Below are 24,080 nucleotides of genomic sequence, written 5' to 3' on the forward strand. Positions count from 1 at the left end.
TGGTTCAGCTGTTGAGAAATATGTTCATTTGACGAATGGGATTGCTTCTAAGTTGGTGGAATTCAATGGACAATTGATGCAAAATGGGTTAAATTGTGAGGTTGCAAAAAAAAAAAATCCAAAAAAATAAACGGTTCTCTATAAACATTCGCTACCTTACCTACTTACCTCACCGTCTAGAGTGATTGGGGAAATTCTGCAAAATCAAATTGGTTTTCCTGTGGAACAGCGTCGACTTGGTACTTTAGTTTGACTCTCAACTTGAGCTTGGCGCCCGGTTTACCCGTGACTTTCAAGATCTGCTTGATTTGATCTTGTGGATGGTTAAGCGAGTCGCCGCCTGACGTTGAGGTGATGCTTAATTTTTGCGTCTTGGGCACGGCAATCAAAAGTTGGAAATGGGTCAATTTCTGCAACTTGTGCAGCGGGCTCGTGGCTGGTGTTATCAACACCTCTGTGATTGCTTCACCATTGCCGGCAAACTCACGAGGCACAAACATGACCCTGACGTTGGCGTTTTCAAATGCTGCGATTGCCGACTTTGGAGGCGCCGAGACGCTATTCGAAATGGAGCTGGAGTTGGAATTGGAGTTGCTGCCAAAAATATCAGACAAGACGTCGTTTTGAGCCGCGGAAGATGGCACGTCGTCGTTGTCTATCAAATCGAGCAACAATAAATTATCCTGAGCAGCCGCGACCCCGGATGCAATAGCACCGTGGTCTCCCCTTTTGGCAGTGGTGGAGGATTTATGCAAAGTCAAGGCTTCTCTCTCCTTTACCGGTGGCGGCGGCATTCTCGCGAGCAAACCGCGTTTTAAGGTCGCATCTTGTCCAAAGATTTCCTGGTACTCGACTGCCCGTATCTGGATCTCCAAATTCAGATCGTACGTTTTCGAGTTGATGATTCGCCTCAAATGTTCAATAACTTTAGGGGATTTGAACTTGACTGATAACTTGAGCACCGCGGTGAGGATGAACGCCGTGAGCTGAACTAGTTCGTGATCGGTATATGTAGAGTTCTCCAAGAGGGCATCAAACACGTTGGCGATGGTTGACTCCTGCACCGTGATGGACTCGCCCTTGACTTCCAAAACTGAGCCCAACACTACATCTCCATATTCGCCCAAGGACCAAACCGTGATCAACGCCAATCCAAACTGGTCGCCATCTTCCATAAACGAAGCTAGTAGTTTTTCAACCACGTGTTTCTTCAACTCCTGGTCGTTGCATTGCAAGATCAACGCGAGGATATTGGAAATGATGTCTTGCGTCACTGAGTTTCCACCAGCTTTAAGCGTTCTGATCAAGGTATCGAAGTGCCACTTGTCGTTGGGCGAGTATTTGTTAGCGGCAATAGTCAATTGCGACGTGGTGTAAGTTTTCAATTCTGGATCCGAGCAGTTTTCCAAAAATGGAAGAATTTCCCGGGTCAAGACGCGGATGTTTTGGTCGTTGATGATGCCAAAGGACAACTCCAAGGCTCGTCTCCGGATGGAGATGTCGCCGTCGCTGAGACAGTTGACGATGGTGGCGCGGTGTCTCTGCACCGCCAAGGGCTCAATGTTGACTATGCTCAACAAAGTGTCCAATGCCACGTACCTCGTGTTGTTTTCCTTTGTTGATAAGAATTTGGCCAAGATGTTGACTCCCAAGATCTTCAACGACTGGTCAGAGTCAATCGCGAATAAAGTCTTGACGCATTCATACAAGATTGCATGTGCTGCGTTTTTCCCGCTTTCCAAATTGGATGCCACTTGAGTGAGAATATCGTTGATTTCCTCGGTGTTGTGTTGGCCCGCTGCCAAAGTTCGAATCGTGGACAAGAGGCTCACTTGCAAAAAGGGGTCGGTGGTGCCCATGACGTCGTAGTCTGGTTGGTATCCACTGGAAGTGACTCTTTTCAAATGGTTTGCAATCCTGGGTAATGTCCTAGTCAAGCTTTCTCTATTTTCCTCTGATGCGTGGTATAATACGTCAATCAATCTCAATGTGCCCAACAACACCGAGGGGTTCTTTTCGTTAATCAACAGCAAGGCCTTGGGCAAGAAAAACTCCGACAAATCGGGTTCTTTTTCAACCAATTTTGCAGCAACAAAGCAGGCTTTCTTTTTCAAGAAATTGTTTTTCGAGTCCAAGATCGTTTCGACATTGGTGTACAAGTCTCGGGCAAGTTCCGGCGAGGCAATGTTTCCAAGACAGCAAAGCGCCAAGCCGACAATATAGGAGTTTGGGTGTTGCATATCGTTGTCCAAGGAGTTTGTCAATAAAGTAAGCACTTCTTGGTTTTCATCGAGAATCAACATGCATGCCAAATAGCCCAATCTCTTATCGGCAAAGCGCGGCGATGCTAATAGCTTGAGACATTCAACTTGGCCAAAATGGGTCTTTTCGCCCATTATGTAGAGGTATAGTAATTTTGAGATATTGATGCGTCTGGTGGTATGATCGAGGTTGACATCACGAAACGAGGTTCGGATAGCTGCCGATTCCTTTTGGATGACTTTTCTCTCATCGGCGATGGTTTTGGCTTTCCTAACGGATTTGATAAATGATCTGAGAGACCCCATTCTTTTTTTGGGCAACCGAATTGTGGAATGTGTGTGTCTAGATATTGATCCCCCTTTTGAGTAGTTGGAATCTGAAATTCTCGGTGTTTTTGTTTCATTTGAATTTTTCCAACACTGTGAGAGGCGTGCGGGAGTTAGCTATGCTGTGCACGGTGCGCGGGGCGACCAGCGTGTTCGAATGAGAGAGTTGGCGCCAGAGCAGTTTGATTCGTGAAACTCTGATACAACAAAGGTATACTTAGCGGATTAGACAGGCAAAAGTAGGCAAAAGTAGGCAATGACAAGGTTGTATTGTATATATATACTATCTCATATCTTTTCAATTGATTGGCTCTTACTTATAAAATGACACACTTCTTCTTCTTTTCCTTTTTATCTTTAGTCCTCAATGAAGCTCTAGTTGCTGCTTCAAAGACTTCTCTAACGCCTCTACCGGTTTTAGCGGAACATTCCAAGTACTCGGCAGCGCCGATTCTTTGGGCAACGGACTGGCCCTCGGACGTGGAGACGGGTTGTTGTTGTTGTTGTCTCAATGCTTCAATGGTGTGCGGATCGTCTCTCAAGTCGGACTTGCAACCAACCAAAATGATGGGGACACCTTGGCAGAAATGCAACACTTCCGAGATCCATTTCTCCAAGACATTGTCCAATGAGTCGGGCGAGTCAACCGAGAAGCAAATCAAGATGACGTTGGAGTCGGGGTAGGACAAGGGTCTCAATCTATCGTAATCTTCTTGACCGGCGGTATCCCATAATGCCAATTCAACTTTCCTGCCGTCAACCTCAACGTCGGCAACGTAGTTTTCAAAAACGGTGGGGACATATACTTCGGGGAACGTACCTTTTGAAAAGACAATCAATAAACATGTCTTACCACAAGCACCGTCACCGACAATGACCAATTTTCTACGAAGTTCAGCTGGACCGTTTACCATGATTTAGTGTTTCTTTCAATATTTGTTATGGGGTGGCAAGTAGTAGTGTTTGTAGTTGCAGTTGTAGTTGTGGTTCTTGTTGCAGTCTCAAGACGTGATTTGTTTATATATATAGATATAAATGTATATATGTATATATATATGTATATATGGGCTGTATGTGTATAAGTAAAATGATAAGTAACTCTGAACCTCCTGATAAGAATATAAAGATTCTATTCTCTGGTGACTGCGGTTATGGTTGAGGGATAGGGTGGTTTGTTTTCTTTATTTGTTTCGATACTAGAGACAGATGGGGGTCTGATGAATCAAAATAAAGACTTGAGATGGAGGTTGATCTAAGAAAACGGGATGGTTTGGAGTGTTGGAACGTGTAGGCAACTTGAATGTGTCAATCAGTCGAAGTCAAGAGTCAATCAAACCAACAGTACAAGTGTTTTGATTCCCTCAATAAATTTCTCTCACTTTTTCTGTGTGTGAATTTTTTTTTGTTGATTTTGTATTTGTTTGTAGATATACCACGGACACATGTGGTAGCTTTTTTGCCACTACTAAGGAACACCGCAGAGCCCCCGCCAAACCCTCCCGAGCTCTCAATGTTTATATACACATATATGTAGTGAGAGATTTTGTTCTTTGAGACTAGTGGCAGCTGGATAGACAATCAACTGGCGTTATTGAGGAGCTACATATTTACGGACATCGGTTTGATTGACGCGACACGAGGGGGGCTGCTTGGTTAACCCTGTGTAATTAAGACGACTATGGTCGTGTGCTCTGGTGCCGTGTGCTAACCACCACGTATTACGTAGTACGTAGTACGAGGTAGTTACCAAACACAAGTCGTCATACGAGGGTTAAAAAAAAAAAAAAAGGCTAGAGTCGAAGATTTCGTATAGTTAATGTATCACTCGTTCTCTCGTTCTCTCTCGTTGAAACAAAAAGAGTATAAATAGATAAGCTGAATTGTGAAAGGTTTACTGGGTGGCAATCGCACACCCACACTACTGTAGCAGAAGAGTGTATCACGTGCCTGTCGCGGAAACAGGCAAATTTCCGAGGCACCCACCGAGACAATAGAGGAGCAGGGGAAGAATGAGAGTTGGCTCTTGTTTTTTGTTTGCCACTTTGATGAGACTGGCCCAGCTGGTTACTGGCATTGACCTGGAAGTTTGACTCAAGAAAGTAGGTGGGTGGTTGGTGGCGGTGGTGTGTTCCGAGACGAGGGTGATGTATTTGGTCATTCACGTGCCCTCGGTTACCCCTCTTTTCCGGTCTTTGCAAAGCCTTTTGAGTATTTTTAGCACAGCCTCGAAATTTAGCACTTTAACTTTTTGGTGGTCACGGTGAAATTGATCGCTGGCACTCAAGTAAGCCAATACATAAACAAAAAAATTTCAACTCTCACTGTGTGTGGGTGGACACGTAAGGCACCTAGGGGGAAGGGGAGGTAAAAATGAGTTGGGCTATTTTTATATGAAACAGAAAGTCTAGAATCTTCTTGCTGATACATCCATGTGCCCGGTTGCCAATGCGGATTTTTTTTCTTCTACAGAGAAACTTCTCTGCCCGTCCGCATGGCATGCTTCGTGGTGGTATTGATTGTCTCGTTGCAGAATCCCACACGGCACTCGCTGTGCGTGTTGTGCTTCCTCGTAGTGCTAGTAGGCCCCCCCACTCTTTTTTTTTTTTTTGTCTCTCCCGCGAAGATACATAAACAACCCTGTCGCCAAAAAAATATATGCAGAAAAGTGTAGTATAATATAATTTGGATGTGGATTCGCCTACTTGTCCATTCGGGGAAGGATGTCACCCTCTGGGTATATATATAGGCAGTGGATTCCCTCGAGAGAGCTCACTTCTTCCCCTTTTTCATGGAAACGGTGCTAATGGTGATGATGTGGGGGGGGGGGGGGATCTCTCTTTTGACTGGTGTCTTTTTTCCTGCGTTTGTAGATTTCGCTGAGATGTGCAGATTTTGCTAGAGATTTGGAGTAATCGTCCATGAGCGTACAACATCTTCTGCGATTGAAGTGTGTGGAAGACTGGAATGCCCCTGATGCAAACGGAGACAGTGGTGAGGGATAAGAAAGATACAGAGACACGTAAGCCCCATAGTTGCCCCAGTACCACCACCACCAGTAGTAGCAGTAGTAGCGAGAGATAGTAAGCAACTTTGTTCAGAGATCCCCTAATCTGTCTTTGCCCGCCCCCGCCCGCTTTCCACCGCTGTTGTCTCTCTAACACTAATTGAGTACAGGGCATCTAAAGCGAGATAAGAAAGTTGGGTTGCTAACAATAAAAGTGCAGTTGCTGAAAAGTGAGTCTCTTTTCCCACCCAATGGGGGTTAACTCTGCTGTTCCCAATCCCTCCCTACTAAGTATACAACTGCATGGCTAGAATCGGCCTAGAGAGAGAAACACCTAAAGGGAGAGAGGGAGTGGATTCACCATTGATCAAACGGCATTTTGTTGCTGAAATGATTGGATTAAAAAAAAAAACAGGGTCGTGTATTTTTGCCCCCTTTTTTCTCTCTCTTTCTTTTCTTTGAAAAGTGGTGTTATCGTTTATTTAATGCCCCACGAAGAGGTGTCCTTGTCAATTGTCAATTACATACACCAGCAGCAGCTACTGCGGTACCCTCCTTAACCCTCCCCACTGGGTAGATGCCACTAACGAGAGGTAAGAGCGGTGGTCGTGGTAGCAGCAGCAGTACGAAATGATATGATATGAGACGGCAGAAGAGATCCGCAGTCGACGAAAAAGTTTATAGCTACTTTTCTACAAAAAGAAAAAAGAGTTATAGTTGGTCGGGGAGATTGGCTATTCTGCCCGCCGCAGAGAGTATAACCCTTATCCTCCAACAGACACTGGCTCTAATTCCTAACGACTCGTCAACACTCATAGCCCTCTCTCTTGTCGTTCCTTCCTTGCCCTGGCGATGGTGGTAATAGTGAGGTGGGTGCTGCTTTTTCTCTCCCTCTCGCAACATTCCAATTGGTGTTTGCTTTGACTCTACAAAATTTTACATCAAAAGAAAAAAAAAAATTTTCACCTTTGACGCTGGCACTGATTAGATAACAAAAATTTTTATTAAAAAGGACAGAGATAACCCACCAGAGTTATACTCATATCCCAATAGACCCACATCTGCCACCACCACCAACCCGTCCCTCCTTCTTCTTTTTGAATTTTTTTTTATTTCCACTATCCTATCCCATTTGGCAATACATTTCGTTCGGAAAGTTACTGGTATCACTACAAACTAGTGTGCCCCCCCCCGCCATTGAAACTCGTTATTAGCGTCAACACTACTCCAATAGTCTCTAAAAGTTTTATGAAAAATTTCATCTGAGAGAGAGAAGAGAAAGAGAGTGTAAGAGAGGGTCTTATCAATATCCAGCACCATCTTCAACTGTCAACAACCAAGGACACTTTACCTATTCACCCAGTCCCCTTCCCTTTCCCTTTTCCTTCTTTGCATTTTTCACTTGATAGTATCGTCATCTAATCATTCACTTTGTTTTTTTTTGTTTTTTTTCTCTGTTGAAGAATGGCTGCTGATTTGAAAGTCCAACTGCTTCCAAATCCACATAATACCAGTCAATTGAATAATCCAAATACACTGCCAACAACAACACCACCAACGACAACTGCTGCTGCTGCTGCTGCTAATAGTCAAGAGCAACTACCAAGTCATCATATGGCAATGTCTAGCGGCCAACAACAACAACAGCAAGGATCTAGTAGCAACTCGAATGTCAAGATCGAGCCCGTCTACACTCGGCATTTTGCCGCAGCTACTACTTCTAATACTGCTTTCGCAACTTCTTCAAAACCAGAGTTGAAAGAAAGCACCCGCACTCCGTCGTTTAGCTCCCCCAATTACCAAACATCAAGTGGCAATGTTGTGATATCTTCGGCACACGCATTACCTACTCCACCTTCGAAACCCACCAGCAAGAAACCCACTACAAAGGATCCATCACATCCAAACGAGTCGGCAAACCCAAACCCAAAACCATCATCATCCTCATCTACTTCGTCTGCTTCGGCATCCTCCTTGTCAAGTCCCATTTGCCGTAATTGTCAAACCCAAACTACTCCATTATGGAGAAGAGATGAAACGGGCCAAGTCTTGTGCAATGCGTGTGGATTGTTTCTCAAATTGCACGGCAGAGCCAGACCAATCAGCTTGAAAACTGATACTATAAAATCAAGGAATAGAGTCAAACAAGGTGGTGGTGGTAGCAGTAGTAGCAGTGGTGGTTCTTCAAATGCCGGTGGTAGTGGTGGCCATAACAGTGGCGCTTCAAATAAATCTTCAGGAACAAGCACGCCAGAGTTGAAATCAAAAGATTTGAAAAACTCAAATGCCAATGGTAATGGCAATAAAAAATCACCAAAAGTTAAAAAATTCAAAAACTCAACTACTTCGTCCAATGATTTGACCCCGTTATTGCCTGCTACCGTGGCCAACACCCCTTCGACACTCAAGACAACAACAACTGAGTCCACCCCCATCAACCACCAACACATTATCCACCCACAGTTACCCAACCATGTACTACAAGCTCACCAAGTCCCCTTGCACTACCCGTCCTCGACGCCAACTCAATTTGCTCCCGGGTTGAGAAGAATCACTTCTCCGCTATTGTTGTCGTCAAACTCGGCCTCAGCAGTTAGAAACGAGCCCATTTCTGACAATATGACTTCTTTACAAGCAGCCGCTGGCGTGTTGGAAAACTTGTCTAACGAATTGGGCCCTAGTGCCTCGTTTAAAAATGGCGTCTCCAAAACAACCGGCATCTCGTTAATGAGCAAGACCGAATCTTCATCGGGCTTAAGTTCAAGCTCGTCATCGTCAATCTTTTCCAGCATCACCCCATCAACCTTGCCTCGATTATCTGCCTTGAACAAGAAATCGCCGGCATTTTCAGAAGTCCATTCGAGATGCTCCACCCCGACTTTGCCCCCACTCCATGAAATGGCTAAAGGCGAACAGAGCTTGAGTGGGTACGCCAACCAATCTCAAAAGCCATCGTTTGAACAACTGTCTCGAAGTTCAAATGATGCCACAAGTGGAGAAAACGGAAGCAGCATCAACAACAACAACAACAACAAGAATGTCAATTTTCAAAACCCAGGCAGTGGAGAACACAGTGATAACAACAACAGTAACAACAACAACAACAACAACAACAGCAATAATAATAACAACAACACACAATATGGGTTCTATTCTTCGCACGAAATCACCATTTTAAAGACGCGAATCTCCGAACTAGAACTAGTCAATGATCTTTACAGGACAAGGATCATGGAGTTGGAGGCCATGGAGCAAGCTGCCCGGTTAAGGGAAAACTCAATGAAAAAGAGATTAGAAGAAGTAATGAACCTCCAAGCCAGCACCTTGCTTCAGCATCAGCAGAATGGGCGTTCAAATTACCACGAAAATGAAGGTCCACGTCTTTCACCTAGTTTCACTCCCAGCCATAGCGGGAATGACTCGTCCTCCTTTGCTGTACCCAAGGCACCTGCATCTCACCACCAGCACCAACACCAACACCAACAACAAAACGAAATTGTTGTGTTGCCACCATTAAAGAGAGATCATGACAATACTTATCCTGGCAATGACAAGAAACCCAAATATAACTAATGTATGATATATAAGTATATATATAAAAAAAAGCTATTCATATACCTAATGTTTTTCTGTTTAGATTCAGATTTTTTGCTTCTTATGTACGCACATCTGGTTCGTCTTTGCCCAAGAATTCCTTGAATTTCAAAAGATCCAAGACAAACTCGACATCGGATTTAAAGAATTGGTCTGGCGAAAGTTTGTATTGCGATTTATCACTCGAGTGTTTTTCCAAATAAAGACGCACTGTAGCCCCCGATGATCCAGTTCCCGACAATCTAACCACAAATCTCAAGCCGTTCTCAAACTTGATGAATAAACCTTGCTTCGAGGCAACAGATCCGTCCAAGTCGGTGTAGGAGAAGTTATCTGCTTCCTTGATGACGTAGCCGGGCTTCAATTCATCGCCCGGTTTCTTGGAGTCGATGATCTCTTGCAACAATGCAATCAACTTGTTGGCGCCTTCGCTCGAGACTTCTTCATAGTCGTATCTCGTAAAGAACGTTCTGCCGTATTTCTCCCAGAATGAGTTCTGGACAATCTCAATCGAGGTGTCTGAGTCCGGGTGTTTGGAATGGTAGTCGGCCAAGACATTCAACCAAGCTACAATCGCCCACAAGCCATCTTTTTCTCTGATGTGGTTGGAACCGGTACCAAAGCTTTCTTCACCGCAGATACTCAACTTCTTGGCATCAAACAAGTTACAGAAGAATTTCCAGCCAGTGGGCACTTCGTACACGTTCAACCCTTTGTCCTTGGCCACCAAGTCAATAGCTCCCGAGGTGGGCATCGATCTAGCCAAGCCGTAAACTCCCTGTTTCTTGAAATATGGGATGGCGTCGGCGTATTCCGAGATGATGGCGACTGAGTCACCTGGGGAAACAAACGTTCCAGCACCGTAAATCATGTTTCTGTCGCCGTCACCATCGGAAGCAGCACCAAATGCAATGTGCTCTTTATCGACTCGATCAACCAATGTGTGCGCATAGGTCAAGTTTGGGTCAGGGTGCAATCCTCCAAAGTCGGGCAAGGGCTTGTAGTTTTGAATCGAGGATTCCGGTAACGCTAATTCTTCGACAAAGATCTTGTATCCGTATGGACCGGTGACACCGTTCAATGCATCAAACAAGACTTTGAACCCCTTGGCCTTTGATTTTTCGATAAAGGACCTGATCAAGTTAAAGTCGAAAATGTCCTTCAACATCTCAACATAGTCCTTGGTTGAATCGATGACTTGCACTTGAATTGGTCCTGCTTTCGTCTCGCCGATTTTGGAAATGTCGGTTTTTGCAAGCGGCAAGATTTTGTAACTTTTCAATTGCTTGGAGATGTCGTAGATCTTGTTGGTGACGGACTCAGGCGCGGGGCCGCCGTTGCCCAAGTTGTACTTGATGCCCAAGTCATTCTTGGGTCCACCAGGGTTGTGCGATGCAGTCAAGATTATGCCACCGGTGGCTTTATAGGTTCTAATCACGTGGGACGTAGCTGGTGTCGATAAGATTCCGTCTTGTCCGAGAATAATCTTCTTGACGCCGTTGGCAGCAGCGATTTGAATAATCAATTGGATAACGACGTCGTTGTAATATCTGCCGTCTCCTCCTATGACCAAAGTCGCATCCTGGGCGCCTTCGGGGATAGCATCGAGAATTGCCTGGATAAAGTTTTCGGTATAGTGAGGCTGTTGGAAAACGGTGACCTTTTTCCTCAATCCTGAAGTACCTGGCTTTTGATCTTGGAAAGGCTGAGTTTCAATTGTCTCTACTTTGAGATCAGACATTGTTTGCTGAGCTATTGAACTGAAGTTGCTGAGAGAAAAGGAGAAAGGAGAATGGAAAAAGATGAGATGGTTCCAATGGTGGTGGTGGAGGTGGAATTCTCCACGCTATTTAAACTCCCTTTCAACACTCGTAATTTTGTGTCACTCTATTCGCCAGTGTAGTGTGGAATATGGCACCCGCCAAATTGCTACAATAGCCACCTACAAAGGGCGTTGTTTATGAAGACGAAACGTGAGCAGGAGTCAAAGAGAGACCACTGCAAGAGAAGCAGGATGAACAATAACTGAACGGGCACGGGGATGTTCAAGGCCAACACCCATTTGATATTGTTAAACTCAATGGAAAATGCCGTTTCCATTGGGCTTCTCCCCCGACACACGCGTCTGCTAGAGGTTGCAACAGCAGTATCCTGATGAAACTTGTGGCAAGGAACAACATGGAACTGAGATAGCCGTTTACCGCAACTTCCATTCAAGAGTGAGGACCGTTCATGTGTTTCTCTCGTTTCTTGACAGAGTGATGTCATTCGGACAGGGAGTTTCCGTGGGGTAATTCTGGCTGGCGTGCTCTCCCTCACTAGCGACGTTTTCTTCTCGCTAGAATTTTTTTTCCCCCTTCCGTTCCTTTTTTTACTCCCTTTTGACATTTTGGCAATCAGGGTATTAACCCAACACACCCAAGATATATGCTTTTCCTGTTCTATTATGCTTGCTTTCGAGTGGCAGGCGGAATCGGCAAGTTTTGATCTTCAATTATTATTATTAGTAGTTGGAGAAGGTGTTATTATAATCTGATCGACAGTCTTGGCAAGGAAAACTGCCAAAGCTTCCATCAAATTTGAAGCGTAAAGATGGAAGAAAGAGCTATCCAATGTGGGTTTGATGGCAATATACAAGAAGGTTTTTAAATTTATTGAAATAGCTTTTAACGTACGAAAAATTGAAAATGAAGAGCCCAAAACTTCCCCGCCACATGGCTCAAGGATAGTGGCCTTTTCTGGGTCCGAAGTAGCCATCTGGAGCCAGTTCAGTAGCATTCAAACGACCAACCATGTTACCGTCTATTCCCTCATACATCACGCTGTTGCCCCACCAGTTGATGTCCTTCTCGTGGTACTGCACAGCAAAGAAAATAATGATCGCACTAAAGGCGATTCCCGAGTCGAGACCACTGGAAAGAAGGTAGTTGTATTTTTGCCACCAAGCCTCGTATCTGTCCTTGATATAGTACATGAACGCTAACGAAACGTAAACACCAGGGAGGTAGTAGGAAAGATTGTAAGGTGCGTATTGCACGAGCCCGCCAATAACGATACTTGGTTCAAACGTTTTGAAATATTTCCTGGGACCATACTTTTTGAGTGCAATGCAGGGGAATGCAAGGAGGAAACCAATGAGGAAACACCATCTCAAGATTGGGTACAAGTGATCAAACACTTTCTTGGGACCAATGACACCCCACAACACCGAGGCACTGTAAAAAGTTCTTGTTCCCGGGCAGGTAAACTTTTGACGGTTGTTTGGCATGCAATAATCTTTGATACCGGTGATTTGGAAGTTCAAAATAGCCAACTGGATAAACGAGGCCACAATGATACTGAGCAACTGACACCTAAACATGGCACGTGGAGGAATCTTGGCATAATGACCCTGCTTCAAATCGTTGACGAAATTTTGCGCTTGGCCATCGATATTGTAACCAAGTGCCTTGATAAAGGCAAGCGCCAATCCATTCCCTGGGCAAGCGTATCCGATAATCAACTCCACCAAGACGTTCAATCCAAACGAGAACCCGGTTCTTGCAGCAATGGTGGTCAATGGGATCAAAAAGACAAAGTTGATTCCCAAAGCGAAAAATATACCCCAAACTGGAGTCTCTGCCGGATATAACTTGACACAAAGTATGGCCAACACGAGGGAAATCACCAACACGCATAAATAAGCCCACTCGGGCACTTCCTTATACGCGCGCATCATCACCGAGTGAGGGTCGTCGAATCCGTCATAGGTGGATGTCTTGAAGTTCTTCATGGTTCTTCCAAGCGACTTTAACGACTTGGCCAATTGCTTATGGTGCATTCCAACTTCATAAAAGATGTGGAACGGGTAAAGGGCAAAGAATGCGCCATACGTGACTAAATTGGCAGCACTGTAAAAAGGAGGACCAACTTCCTGGTATTTGGCTTCATCAAACAAACTGTCCTTATTCACAACGGCTTGCACTTTATAACTGTGACCCTTGTTTGTGTAAAGCGAGTTTGAGTTGATTGGCAAGTACCCCGTCCATTTATAGTTGGAGTAGTAGATTCCAATGATGGTGAAAAACCCAATAAACATCCCCACAATCAAGTTTGTTTGGTTGTAATATGGCAAGGCCAAGGGAGTGTTGGTGCTAATCATGTTCCAGTCGAATGAAGGGATTGGATTCAAGCCAAGACCACCAACAGAACCCGTAATGATGGCAAGATTCAAGTTGTCAGGAGCAATCCAGGTCATCCAGTTGAACGTGCTGAGAAACTGCATCAAATAGTCTGGAATCCAAAAGTAAAGGAAACTAATCGCAAACACAAGGAAAAAAAAAGAAAAACGGCTTATTTTCCACCCATTGATGGTCTCCTTCTTCTCTTTCACCAAGAGTCCTCGATTCAAGGCAATGTTGGGCAAGATGAGGGGCCAGATGGACTCTGTTGGATAAACGGCAATCTTTCTCATTAAGCCTGCAAACCCGATACCCAAGCAGTTTGTCGACAAAATCAACAACGTCTGGTAACCGAAATCAACCCAGGTGTTGCCGTAAAACAATGTCGACTTTTGCATCAAAATGTTTGAAGAAACATACGAAGTACCGCCTCCTGAAACCGAGCAAAAAATCGAGGCAAGCATTTGCTCCTTGTAAGTGTAGGGTCCCGGGTTCAAATCAATGGTTTGACCAAACACTGTGAATTTCCACTTGGGTAATGTCCATTCCAAAAGCAACCCGCTAAAGTAGAGGAAGATCTGGACAACTCCCAACCGCAAAATGATACCAGGTTGACGTTCGGTGAAGAATTGATTAATGACGGCACCAATGGCAGTCCAAACAAGTCCAATGACGTAGACTCTGATGGTCTCAACCGGGATCGTGGGGTCGTCAAAGGGGTCGGTAATCGATCTGACTTCAGGGTAAGGGGACCAATAAGCAATCAAAACGGCTTCCAACCTGACTTGCAAACTCCAGTCAACCACTTTTGGTGCGTCTTCTGGCAAATCCGAGTGTTCGCTAGCGTTGGAAAGGGTGGAAACGTTGACTGGGTGCCCTTTGCCGTCGAAATTTATTGCGCCATCAATGCCATGTCCTTTTTTCGCTTCGTCATGGTTGTGCTTGTGGTAATCGACCAATTCTCTCCACAACTCAAGGTCCGATTCCTGGACATTAACGTCATCCTTGAGTTCGTCAAGGGCTTTTTCCAAAATCTGAACTGCTTCTTCATCCGACATTTGTTCAATTTTTTCAAATATAAATGTGCATGTTGGAGGCAATTCTTCAAACGAGTTTAAAGTGTCGAAATGTAATCGTTTCAAAACAAAGTTCTTTTGAGCATCTGTTAATGTTGTGCCAACTTCGCCGATCGACAATGGATTTGACAAGACGGCATCCAAATCAACTTCGTGGTCTGCTGTCGACAAATGACTTCCGACGCTGCTGAGACCAGTAGCCTGAATGTTTGCTTGATTTTTCTCCGACATCGTTGACTAGCCAAGATGGTAGGAAATACACCTTTTCTGATGTTTCCTTCCCTCCATCTCTAGAGCGAATTCAAGTCATCTTTTATACTGGTTACTCCTCTTGCAGTTTTTGATGCCGCTCGAGCGCGTTCAGTTTATTGGAGACAAGCTTTAAATTTTTTCCTCTTCTTTCAACACAGGTTAATTTGGTTGGTGCAGCTATTTTGAGGCGATTCAAGCGCAAAATAGTTAAAGTCCCGCGTCTGAGCTTTAGCTAAGTTTCGTTAGGCATCAAAAAAAAATTCATTTTGTTGCATTGGAGAAGGCATCGAGTTTAGGATTATGTACATGACTTTTCTGTATAGTAAATTGTGGCGGGCATACATTTTTCTGAGAACAACACTCGCAGGAGCAAATGGCACGAAGATTGCATCAGCCAAAAATAGACTCTTGGATGCACCTTACCCTCATGTAGCCATTTAATTTTATTAAACTCCACTAAATTATCACTGCTGGTTCATCTCGACTTTTGATCGTAGCTAGCCCTGGGGGAGGGGGAAAACAAACAAACGTTGTTGAGTCAAGATCCCATCTCAATCAGTCCCTTCTCGCATGTGCTTTCTATGTTAAGAAGCTGATGCCTTCTATGAGCAGCAGAAGTCGCTAAGCATGACGATGCAGAATGCGTCAAATGTAAATAGAATACGTTCTGATTGGCGAATCTTGTAAAGGGACCTTTCTTTAAAATTTTTTGACATATGTATGCCCCGTTAATGTTTTGACATTCTCTACAAGCGTGGGTTTTACTTTTATCTCCATTTTTTTTTTTTGGTGCCATGCCATGCCACAGTCAGCTGTGGCACCGCTACCAGCAAAGAAAAAAAAGCGCAAATTCAGCCACATAAAGGAGACCACGAGCCTCGTGGATTGAGTCGTCCTTATGGCATAAAAGACTCCTTCATCCAATTATGTGTAGTTGTAGAAAGTAAAGCGATAACAAAATCAGCCACAGAGAGAGAGTGTGTGTGTGTGTCTTCCATACTCCCATACGGCAAGATCACCAATTGAGAGATTACCATCTACTCAAGGGTTCAAAATGAAAAAGGGTCTTCGCCACTGACCTCAAAGTCGAGCTCTTTCCCAAATATGAGATTAAACCTAGAGCTTGAGGCTTCTGCTTGCAGGAGAGTGTAAGAGATATTAACTGACAATATCCATGTATCGTGAAAAAATGTAAAAAAAGAAAAACAACAGAAGATGCACAGTGTTGGAGTGGCACATCCCATGATCCACCGCAACTTTTCACTCGTCTGCTCGTCACTGAAGGTCAAAAAGTGATGTCACCTTTGTGGCCTTATTCAAGCATGATAAGAGGGGCACTCGGTATTGGACATTTCAATCCTAGACGACAAAATATCTTATCTGAGGTGGCTTAGTGTGAATGATAACCAACAACTGGGTCAAAAGAGTGGAAGGGGGGTGGGTCACGCCATGGGCGCAAGATTTGCAGCCAAAAAACAAACAAAAAAAAAAAAGAGTGCAACACTGGTTGGAAGTGCTCCGCAAATTTTTTCCATTGATGCAAGGGTATTAGCTATAGACAGTTTTCGTTAATGTCAAGTACTCTAGTTTCACCCTGCGAGATGCTGCTGCTGCATTGGCGTCAGTCGGAGCAGGCGGCAGACCCGAGCTGAGAGTGGGAGTGCCTTGACCGGAGACTAGTGTCGGGTTTGCTTGAAAACCGTTCGGCTCGGTGGGAGAAGACCCGGCAATGTCAGATGTCGTGCCGGTTCCCGAGTAGTAACTTGTGGAAAAGGTGCTTGGTACCGTGGGAAGTGGTGCTGAACTGGTGGATATTTGAGGCGATGAGCTGATGGACGTTTGAGACGATGAGCTAGTGGACGATTGCGAAGGCGATGAGCCTTTCAAGGCGTCTTCAATCTGATTTAAGAAACCTTGTGGGGCTGATGAAATGTCCCACACGGAAACCCCGCCAAAGTGTGGATCAGACTTTATATTTGATATGGTGTTTTGAAGGGTGTTGGAATCGACATACCCCGAGCCAGCCGAAGATGACGATCCTGGAACGCCTAAATACAATTTGATGTTTTTGCCTGATGCATACTGACTCCATGTGTCCCAGTTAAACTGCTTGTTGATTGAGCAGTAGTTGTTGTAGAACTGGATGAATGCAAAATCGAGGTCGACTTGAGCCATCAATTCACCAACCGATTCATCAGGGTAGGGACATTGAGGAGCGGCTGACAAGTAGTACTTCTTGGAAGAGCTGGCAAAGTACTTTCTAAGCTTGTTTGCTAATGCAGCGTAGCCCGTTTGTTTCTTGTTTTCAATGTCAAAGTCGAACCCATCCACTATGGCATCGTCGAAGGGTCTCTCGCTGTCTGTTCCGCCACCGAACTTGTTCCACAATGTAGTTGCAAACTCCTGAGCTTGTGAATCCGACGAAAATCCATAGGTCCCACTCTCTCCTCCAAGCGACAACAAAATGATCTTACCCTGGCTTTGACAAGTCTTAATGTCTTGTCCAATGTGGGAACAGTGTAGCACGCCATTTCCAAAACTGTTTGAGCACTGATTGGCAAAATTCAAGCCCAAGTTTGGAAAGTTGTTCAAAAACGAAAGTAGAATGATATCCGCCGGTGACGACGAGCAATATTCAGCTAGCGATTTCTGGTTTATTCCGGCGTTCTGGCCCCAATACGCCGCGATGTTTGCACCAAGCACGCAAGCAGGTAGTAAAAGGAGGGTAATGAAATGCATGCTTTTGGAACTGCTGACCCCCAGGACCAAGTTCCTCCAATTTACTTCAAGAAACCTGTTTCATCTTATACTCGACCACATTTTTTCATTTTTGTAGAAACGTGGTTGCAAATTTTCAGCATCGAGCAAAGGGAGGGAGTGAGAGGGAGAGTTAAGGGGTGTTTAGATCGAATGGAAAACATTGCGCTAAAAAACCAAAAAAAAAAAGGATGAAACACTGCTAAACCAAAATAGTGATTCGCGATATGTGTTTGATGATTCGACCCTCGACATTTGCATTGACGGGGGAGAGCAGGGTGCTCGATCTACGCCAATTTTTTTGTTTTGTCTTCTGTTTCACTAGTTTTGTCAAGACTATGGATAATGTAGAGACGTTCTTGTTTTGAGATGAAGAGGTTTAAGGTCACGGCATCTCAACGAGGTTTGATCCTGAATTCATTGCCAAGCCTTCCCTTGAGTTGTTGAATGGCAGCAGTAGCGACTCGTCTCTTCATCGGCCAAAAAAAAAAAAACCAAAAGAATAAAAACGGCGTTGTTTGGAGATCAGATCGTGGAAGCATGCGTTTCAGTTAAGTCAAACTATATATGACCACCGTCGTTTCAGAAGAAACACTTTCGAAACAAAGGACCTTTTTCAGAAAAAAAAAAACGATCCCACGCAAACCGTTTCGTAACACTCTTTCCTGGCTTCAAAATCAAGGTTTGTTACTAGCCCAGGGTTCCATCTGTGCTAGTCCGGTCTCACTGCGGTTGCCCAAACTGCAAAAAATACTTGGAATGGTGGTACGCGTTTCATGCGCGCTCTTTCTGCAAATAGTCCATTTATCTCAGAATGGAAGAAACAAAACAAAATAAAAAAAGCAAAAGAGAACATCTAAATTGGCCCAACATGTAATTCTGGTCGCACGCGGTTACCCTTTTTACAACCAAACAAGCTGGCGACAACTTCGTAGTCTACATAAACATGTCTTTGCGGGAGGGTGAGATCAAAAATGAACTCTGAAGGCGTGCAGTATTCAAGGCTTGTTGAGCAATTCACCATATATCTCAGTGCAATTTTCCGCAATCTGCTACTTGCATAGATAGGGGGAGCAGTATTTTGATCAAAAACACCCGACCTAAAGAAAATCGGGTCGAGCCAGGGCGTGTGTGTGGGCATTGAAGTTTAAAGAGATCTAGACAGTCGCCTACGTATCCAAGCTTACATGCGTTCGCTAAGGTCTTTAACTGTGTATTTGATTTATAGTCTCTATTTTTTTTTTTTTACTGTTACAAAGAGGGATATCCATTCCGTCACTCAACTAATCACCGTTGTTGTTAACGTGACATAGTTTGTGACTCTGACCTGGCTTACAGGCGCAGCTGGGGCAGCTGGAGCAGCCGTGGCTGCTGAGGGGGCCGTAGACGTCGTCTGTGCTCCAAATAGACCCCACCAGTCAAATGTAGAAGTGCTAGTCACTGCGGGAGCTGGTAGTTGTGTTGTAGGCGGTTGGTGAGCGACGGATGTTGGGGCTGCAGAACTGAAAAGGCCACCCAACCAACCCCAGAAGTTGGCCGTCGACGTAGTTGAAGTAGGGGTATCGTGTGACGGTTTGGGCGGTGTTTGATAGACTGTTGAAAGTGTGGTTGGTATGAGAGTGGCTGACCAAGTGTTGGTCGATGGTTGTGCTGGCAAAGATCCCGCCAAAGCTTGGCTTATTTGATTCATGAAACCTTGTGGGGCTGACGAAATGTCCCACACGGAAACCCCGCCAAAGTGTGGATCAGACTTTATATTTGATATGGTGTTTTGAAGGGTGTTGGAATCGACATACCCCGAGCCAGCCGAAGATGACGATCCTGGAACGCCTAAATACAATTTGATGTTTTTGCCTGATGCATACTGACTCCATGTGTCCCAGTTAAACTGCTTGTTGATTGAGCAGTAGTTGTTGTAGAACTGGATGAATGCAAAATCGAGGTCGACTTGAGCCATCAATTCACCAACCGATTCATCAGGGTAGGGACATTGAGGAGCGGCTGACAAGTAGTACTTCTTGGAAGAGCTGGCAAAGTACTTTCTAAGCTTGTTTGCTAATGCAGCGTAGCCCGTTTGTTTCTTGTTTTCAATGTCAAAGTCGAACCCATCCACTATGGCATCGTCGAAGGGTCTCTCGCTGTCTGTTCCGCCACCGAACTTGTTCCACAATGTAGTTGCAAACTCCTGAGCTTGTGAATCCGAGGAGAAGCCATAACTGCCAGATTCGCCACCTAACGACAACAAAATGATCTTACCCTGGCTTTGACAAGTCTTAATGTCTTTGCCTATCTGAGAACAGTGTAGCACGCCATTTCCAAAACTGTTTGAGCACTGATTGGCAAAATTCAAGCCCAAGTTTGGAAAGTTGTTCAAAAATGAAAGTAGAATGATATCCGTCGGTGACGACGAGCAATATTCAGCTAGCGATTTCTGGTTTATTCCGGCGTTCTGGCCCCAATACGCCGCGATGTTTGCACCAAGAACGCAAGCAGGTAGTAAAAGGAGTGTAGCGAGTCTCATGGGGTAAATCTGGTGAGCATCTGCTTTTCCTCTCACAGCTCAGCAACCCGCCATGGAGGGATTCTCACCATCTTATACTGTTGGATTGTCCATTTGCAACATGACAAGTGCTCATTCCAACGATGACTGAATCCGGAAAATGTAACAGATTCTCCAGGGAAGAGACAAGAGAAAGAGGAGAGGGGGTTTTAGGGGGGTTGCAGCAAAAAAAAAAAAAAAAAAAAAAAAAAAAACCAATGCTGCATCTCAACTGAACAACAAACGGAACAAGCATAATCAAACTAGAGCGAAAGCTTTGAAAATCTTGCTTCACTATCCAAAAGGGGGCAACTACTCAAGACCATTACATGGAGGCTCTAGTATGAGTTGTGGTACACCCTTGTCATTAGTTGTTGATAAACCCATTCAGTCGTGGAGGTTTTCAACAATGTAGCTTCCATTTAAGGGAATAACCAGTTTTGTGACACTCATCCTCCTTAGTAGTGCGCACTGCAAATCCTCCACCGTCTCTCTCTCTCTCTCTGCTCAAAACAACAGAAGAACAAAAGAAAATGTGCTGGTCGTCCAAATACGGGTTTGGCTTCAAGTCAGTTTGACGTCACAGCCTTCCTTTCTATGTCCACTAGCGATTGAAAATCGCCGGTCGGGTAAGGGCCCTATGTAGAAGGAGATGAGATGAATACCTCAGGGGGCTGACTAGCACCGGGTGAAAAAGCTTGCAATCTAGCATGCAACATCCATCTACATGGTGAGTTTTTTTTCGACCGATAATGTGTTCCTCTATCTCGAGCGTAGATGCTACGTTGCATACAGCTGAGCCTGAAGATCTCAGAGTAAAGTTTTTTTTTTGGTTGCTTAAGGGCTGGTGCGTTCATCTGGACTAGTTAATAAAGCAGTAGTGGAAACAATTACGGACATATTTTGCTGGTGAATGCCCACCGCCGAAGCATCTGGCATAGTAGATCCAAATATGCTTCAATTGTTTTTGGGATAAACCCTCGACAATGCGCTTCACGATGCGCTTTAGAATTTTGAGTTTTCGCTAGAGCTTGAAACCTTGCAGAAGTATATTTTGGCCACATTCTGCCCCTCCTCCTCCAACCCCCCCTGCACTTAAGAAGAGGCGGACCTTAAGGGTAAACACCCGAAGTTGAACAATTACAAATAAACACGAGTCGTGACAAATTGATGACTCTCGAACAAAAGAATCTTTGGTGTGTGTGTGTGTGGACTCAAAAGCGATAGTCAGTTTGAAAAGAGTCGTCTTGCGGCGTGTACGAATGCAGCCTTTGCAAGCGCATTGTCCCCCCGCTACCTAAACCAACAAGGAGACCCTTGCACAAAGCTCCAACTTCGCGAGGGTGGGAGCATAAAACGAGAGGAATTCTAAAATTGCTTTGCTTCTCGCATTTCTAGCTTTTGAAAAAAAAGGGCATATTAAGTATTACACAACGCTATGAAATTAAAAGTACCTATAACAAGGCAAGAAGAATCAAAGATAATAAAGAAGCAGATGCGATGGTTGCGGCGCCATTGCCGGTAGAAGTGGCTGCCGTGGTAGCTGAGGTGGTGGCGCTGGTGGCGGAGGACTCGTCGGTCTCAGAACCGGACGATGAGTCGTTGGCGGTGGACGATGATGCTTCACTGGACAAGCCAGACAAGGTACTGAGGATTGCTGCAAGTGCCGAAGAAGGGTCGACGGAGCCGGTTGCCAGGGCATTTCCAGATCCAGATAAAGATGGGGTGGGCGCATCGCAATACAAGCGTTTCAACTCCTCGGGGCTGTACGTGACGGGGTTGTCGCAATTGGCAATGCACTCACTCAACTTGCCCCAATATTGACTGTTTTCCAACTGGCAAACACACGCTAAAACATTCTCCTGGCTGTCCAGACACTCGCTATTCAAAATCAGACCAGCATCGATGCACTCTTGACTGTCGCAAATGTATGCCCTAGCGTAAAGATGGCGGTTGGCGAGAGCAAGCGGAACGAGTGAAAGCAATGCAAAGTACTTCATGGTTGGTCGGTTGATGCTGTTGCTATTACTGTTACTGGTATGTGAAGCAGACCTGGAGATTGGCGAGGGGGAGGAAGAGAACAGGAGATTTGTCACATCTTTTATACTCGTCACAAGGCACCTACCTCATACGGCAATGCATTATAAGCTTAAATATACTTCGATATGGGCTCATTTATTTGATCCATAATATCAGGCGAATGCGATTTTTTTGTTCTTTTTTTTGTTTTGTTTTATGACTCGTTCCTTTTCACACACCGCCAAGATTAGTATCCGTGTGTGATGCTCTTTTCTCCCCCTCCTCCCCCTGTTCCTTTCCCTTCTATTTTGGTGGGTTGTGAATGCCAATCCTGTGATTGAAGTGTCTCTTATCAGCGCCTTTTTTTTTCTGTTTTGTTTCGCAGTTGAAGGGGAGGGGTTTCAACTGTTGTATGTTTGGGGTAATATTTCTAAAAATACCCCAAACAATTATTTTTCCTCAAGATTTTGATTGCAAAAAAAAAAAAAAGGAATGATTTTGCCATCTGAGATTTTTGATGAGCGCGATTTCAGTTACCCGCATGGACACATATGTATTTCAGGACTGCTTGGATGTTGTTGGAAGGATTGGATGCTAAGAATAGTTGATAGAACAGCAACATATGAATTGATTCAATTTTGAAAGGTTTGTCTTTTTATCGGGCAACAAATTTTGCACATTCCAAATCTCATGACAAACAGGGTTTTGTTTTGAAAGCGAAAGGGTTCTCTGAATATGGCAAAGAGCTTGCTGTTACTATGTGGAACTCGGTAACATACCACACAGGTAAATCTTTTTTGTTTTGCTCCTCTTGGCCATTGCCACCCATGTGGGTCATCATCTTGATTTTTTTCTGCGCAAAACAAGGTGTGAGGAATTCATTTTGCGAATTGAGTTTATTCTGATAGAGCCTTAGAGCCCCACCCCCTTTATATATATGTTTACGTACATTTTCTGGACACAATTGTGTTTTTGTTGGCTTCTCAAACCAAACGGGACTCATCAGGAGTCTCCCAATCTTTTAGAAGCTTACAGTGACATCTTTGGTCTTTTCCCCAAACGTAGGAACAAGCCATGTGGTGATTTGTTTTGAGCAAAAGTATACGAGAACTAGTTTTTTTTGCATAAAAAATTAGCAAAATCAATGGTGTCTGGGTAAAAAAAAATCAACATTCACCCTTTGTTTCTTGTTCCACGCAAGATCTATTCTCTTTTCATTGCTCAGTTAGTCCGGCTTGACCTCAGCTTCCTTGCTCGTTTTGTGCTCGTCTTTGATGTGAGCTATTTTAGGCTTGTTGAAAGCGCAGGACATGTGCAAACTTTTCCACCAGGAACTTTGTATTAGAAATGCGTCTTGTGTACGGATTCGAACTTGTAAATGCCCGATTTCACACAAAGGGGTTTTTCCCATTACCCCTTAAAAAGCAGAGTTTTGTCGTATATTCTTTTTCTCTTTTTCTCTGTCAACGTTGTCTTTGAAGTCGAGATTTTTACCAGTCACTTCAGAAAATTATTCCATGAACTCTTTTTAGCATAGTTCACGCTGTTCCCGTTTATGATCCTTCTAGAATAACGCTTGATGACAAGTTAAAAGACAAGCTAGGTCTTGCCCTGCACGTGTTTCCACCATGACACCCTATTCCGCTTACCAAACATTCGATTAATCAAAAAAAAAAACGGAAAGAAAGACAAGCCCACTCATCTTTTACTGGTCTCAGAGGTTTCTTTGTTCTACTTTTCGACACATGGAAAATGATGAATATTGAAGCGCTCGGACCGTTGAGAAGCATTCATTTTCAGTGATCAGCGTCCACTCTATAGCCCATGAATGGCATAGCAGTGACATAGTAGACGAAACACAGCATGAAGCCGACCATTATATCTTGGCGAAAGACACGTCATTTTGACTCAACGCAACTCGCGTGATATTTTGGTCCACTTGGTCACAGTGTTGGATCAGGTGGAAACAAAATAAAACGAAAGGTTCCGTGAACGAGCCACGGCCAGAATTTGCTTGTTGAGTTTTCACGAGTTGTTACGCCTCTCTGAGCGGAAGTCTAAGCTGCGTTACCATATAGCCGGGCAAAGTCT

General features: G+C 44.4%; 8 protein-coding genes across 8 annotated transcripts; 1 reads left to right on the top strand and 7 right to left on the bottom strand. All coding sequences in view use genetic code 12, as the record gives it.

Moving 5' to 3' along the window:
• Positions 1 to 176: 176 nt before the first annotated feature.
• Positions 177 to 2,567, bottom strand: LODBEIA_P10800 (uncharacterized protein; the record flags this gene model as incomplete). Its single annotated transcript, XM_066970929.1, has 1 exon — positions 177 to 2,567. One exon carries the CDS (start codon positions 2,565 to 2,567, stop codon positions 177 to 179), a length of 2,391 nt encoding a protein of 796 aa, XP_066828018.1.
• A 338-nt stretch (positions 2,568 to 2,905) lies between these two features.
• LODBEIA_P10810 (uncharacterized protein) lies at positions 2,906 to 3,502 on the bottom strand (the record flags this gene model as incomplete). The annotated part of the gene is made up of 1 exon (XM_066970930.1): positions 2,906 to 3,502. One exon carries the CDS (start codon positions 3,500 to 3,502, stop codon positions 2,906 to 2,908), a length of 597 nt encoding a protein of 198 aa, XP_066828019.1.
• Positions 3,503 to 7,206: 3,704 nt separating this feature from the next.
• Positions 7,207 to 9,165, top strand: LODBEIA_P10820 (uncharacterized protein; the record flags this gene model as incomplete). The annotated part of the gene is made up of 1 exon (XM_066970931.1): positions 7,207 to 9,165. The coding sequence occupies one exon, from the start codon at positions 7,207 to 7,209 to the stop codon at positions 9,163 to 9,165; it is 1,959 nt and encodes a 652-aa protein (XP_066828020.1).
• Positions 9,166 to 9,247: 82 nt separating this feature from the next.
• Positions 9,248 to 10,927, bottom strand: LODBEIA_P10830 (uncharacterized protein; the record flags this gene model as incomplete). The annotated part of the gene is made up of 1 exon (XM_066970932.1): positions 9,248 to 10,927. One exon carries the CDS (start codon positions 10,925 to 10,927, stop codon positions 9,248 to 9,250), a length of 1,680 nt encoding a protein of 559 aa, XP_066828021.1.
• Positions 10,928 to 11,905: 978 nt separating this feature from the next.
• Positions 11,906 to 14,653, bottom strand: LODBEIA_P10840 (uncharacterized protein; the record flags this gene model as incomplete). Its single annotated transcript, XM_066970933.1, has 1 exon — positions 11,906 to 14,653. The coding sequence occupies one exon, from the start codon at positions 14,651 to 14,653 to the stop codon at positions 11,906 to 11,908; it is 2,748 nt and encodes a 915-aa protein (XP_066828022.1).
• Positions 14,654 to 16,222: 1,569 nt separating this feature from the next.
• On the bottom strand, positions 16,223 to 17,413 carry LODBEIA_P10850 (uncharacterized protein; the record flags this gene model as incomplete). Its single annotated transcript, XM_066970934.1, has 1 exon — positions 16,223 to 17,413. One exon carries the CDS (start codon positions 17,411 to 17,413, stop codon positions 16,223 to 16,225), a length of 1,191 nt encoding a protein of 396 aa, XP_066828023.1.
• Positions 17,414 to 18,710: 1,297 nt separating this feature from the next.
• Positions 18,711 to 19,952, bottom strand: LODBEIA_P10860 (uncharacterized protein; the record flags this gene model as incomplete). Its single annotated transcript, XM_066970935.1, has 1 exon — positions 18,711 to 19,952. One exon carries the CDS (start codon positions 19,950 to 19,952, stop codon positions 18,711 to 18,713), a length of 1,242 nt encoding a protein of 413 aa, XP_066828024.1.
• A 1,472-nt stretch (positions 19,953 to 21,424) lies between these two features.
• On the bottom strand, positions 21,425 to 21,970 carry LODBEIA_P10870 (uncharacterized protein; the record flags this gene model as incomplete). The annotated part of the gene is made up of 1 exon (XM_066970936.1): positions 21,425 to 21,970. One exon carries the CDS (start codon positions 21,968 to 21,970, stop codon positions 21,425 to 21,427), a length of 546 nt encoding a protein of 181 aa, XP_066828025.1.
• Between the last annotated feature and the right edge of the window lie 2,110 nt (positions 21,971 to 24,080).

The sequence above is a fragment of the Lodderomyces beijingensis genome, assembly GCF_963989305.1.
Source record: "Lodderomyces beijingensis strain CBS 14171 genome assembly, chromosome: 1".
Classification (NCBI taxonomy): Eukaryota; Fungi; Ascomycota; class Pichiomycetes; order Serinales; family Debaryomycetaceae; genus Lodderomyces; species Lodderomyces beijingensis.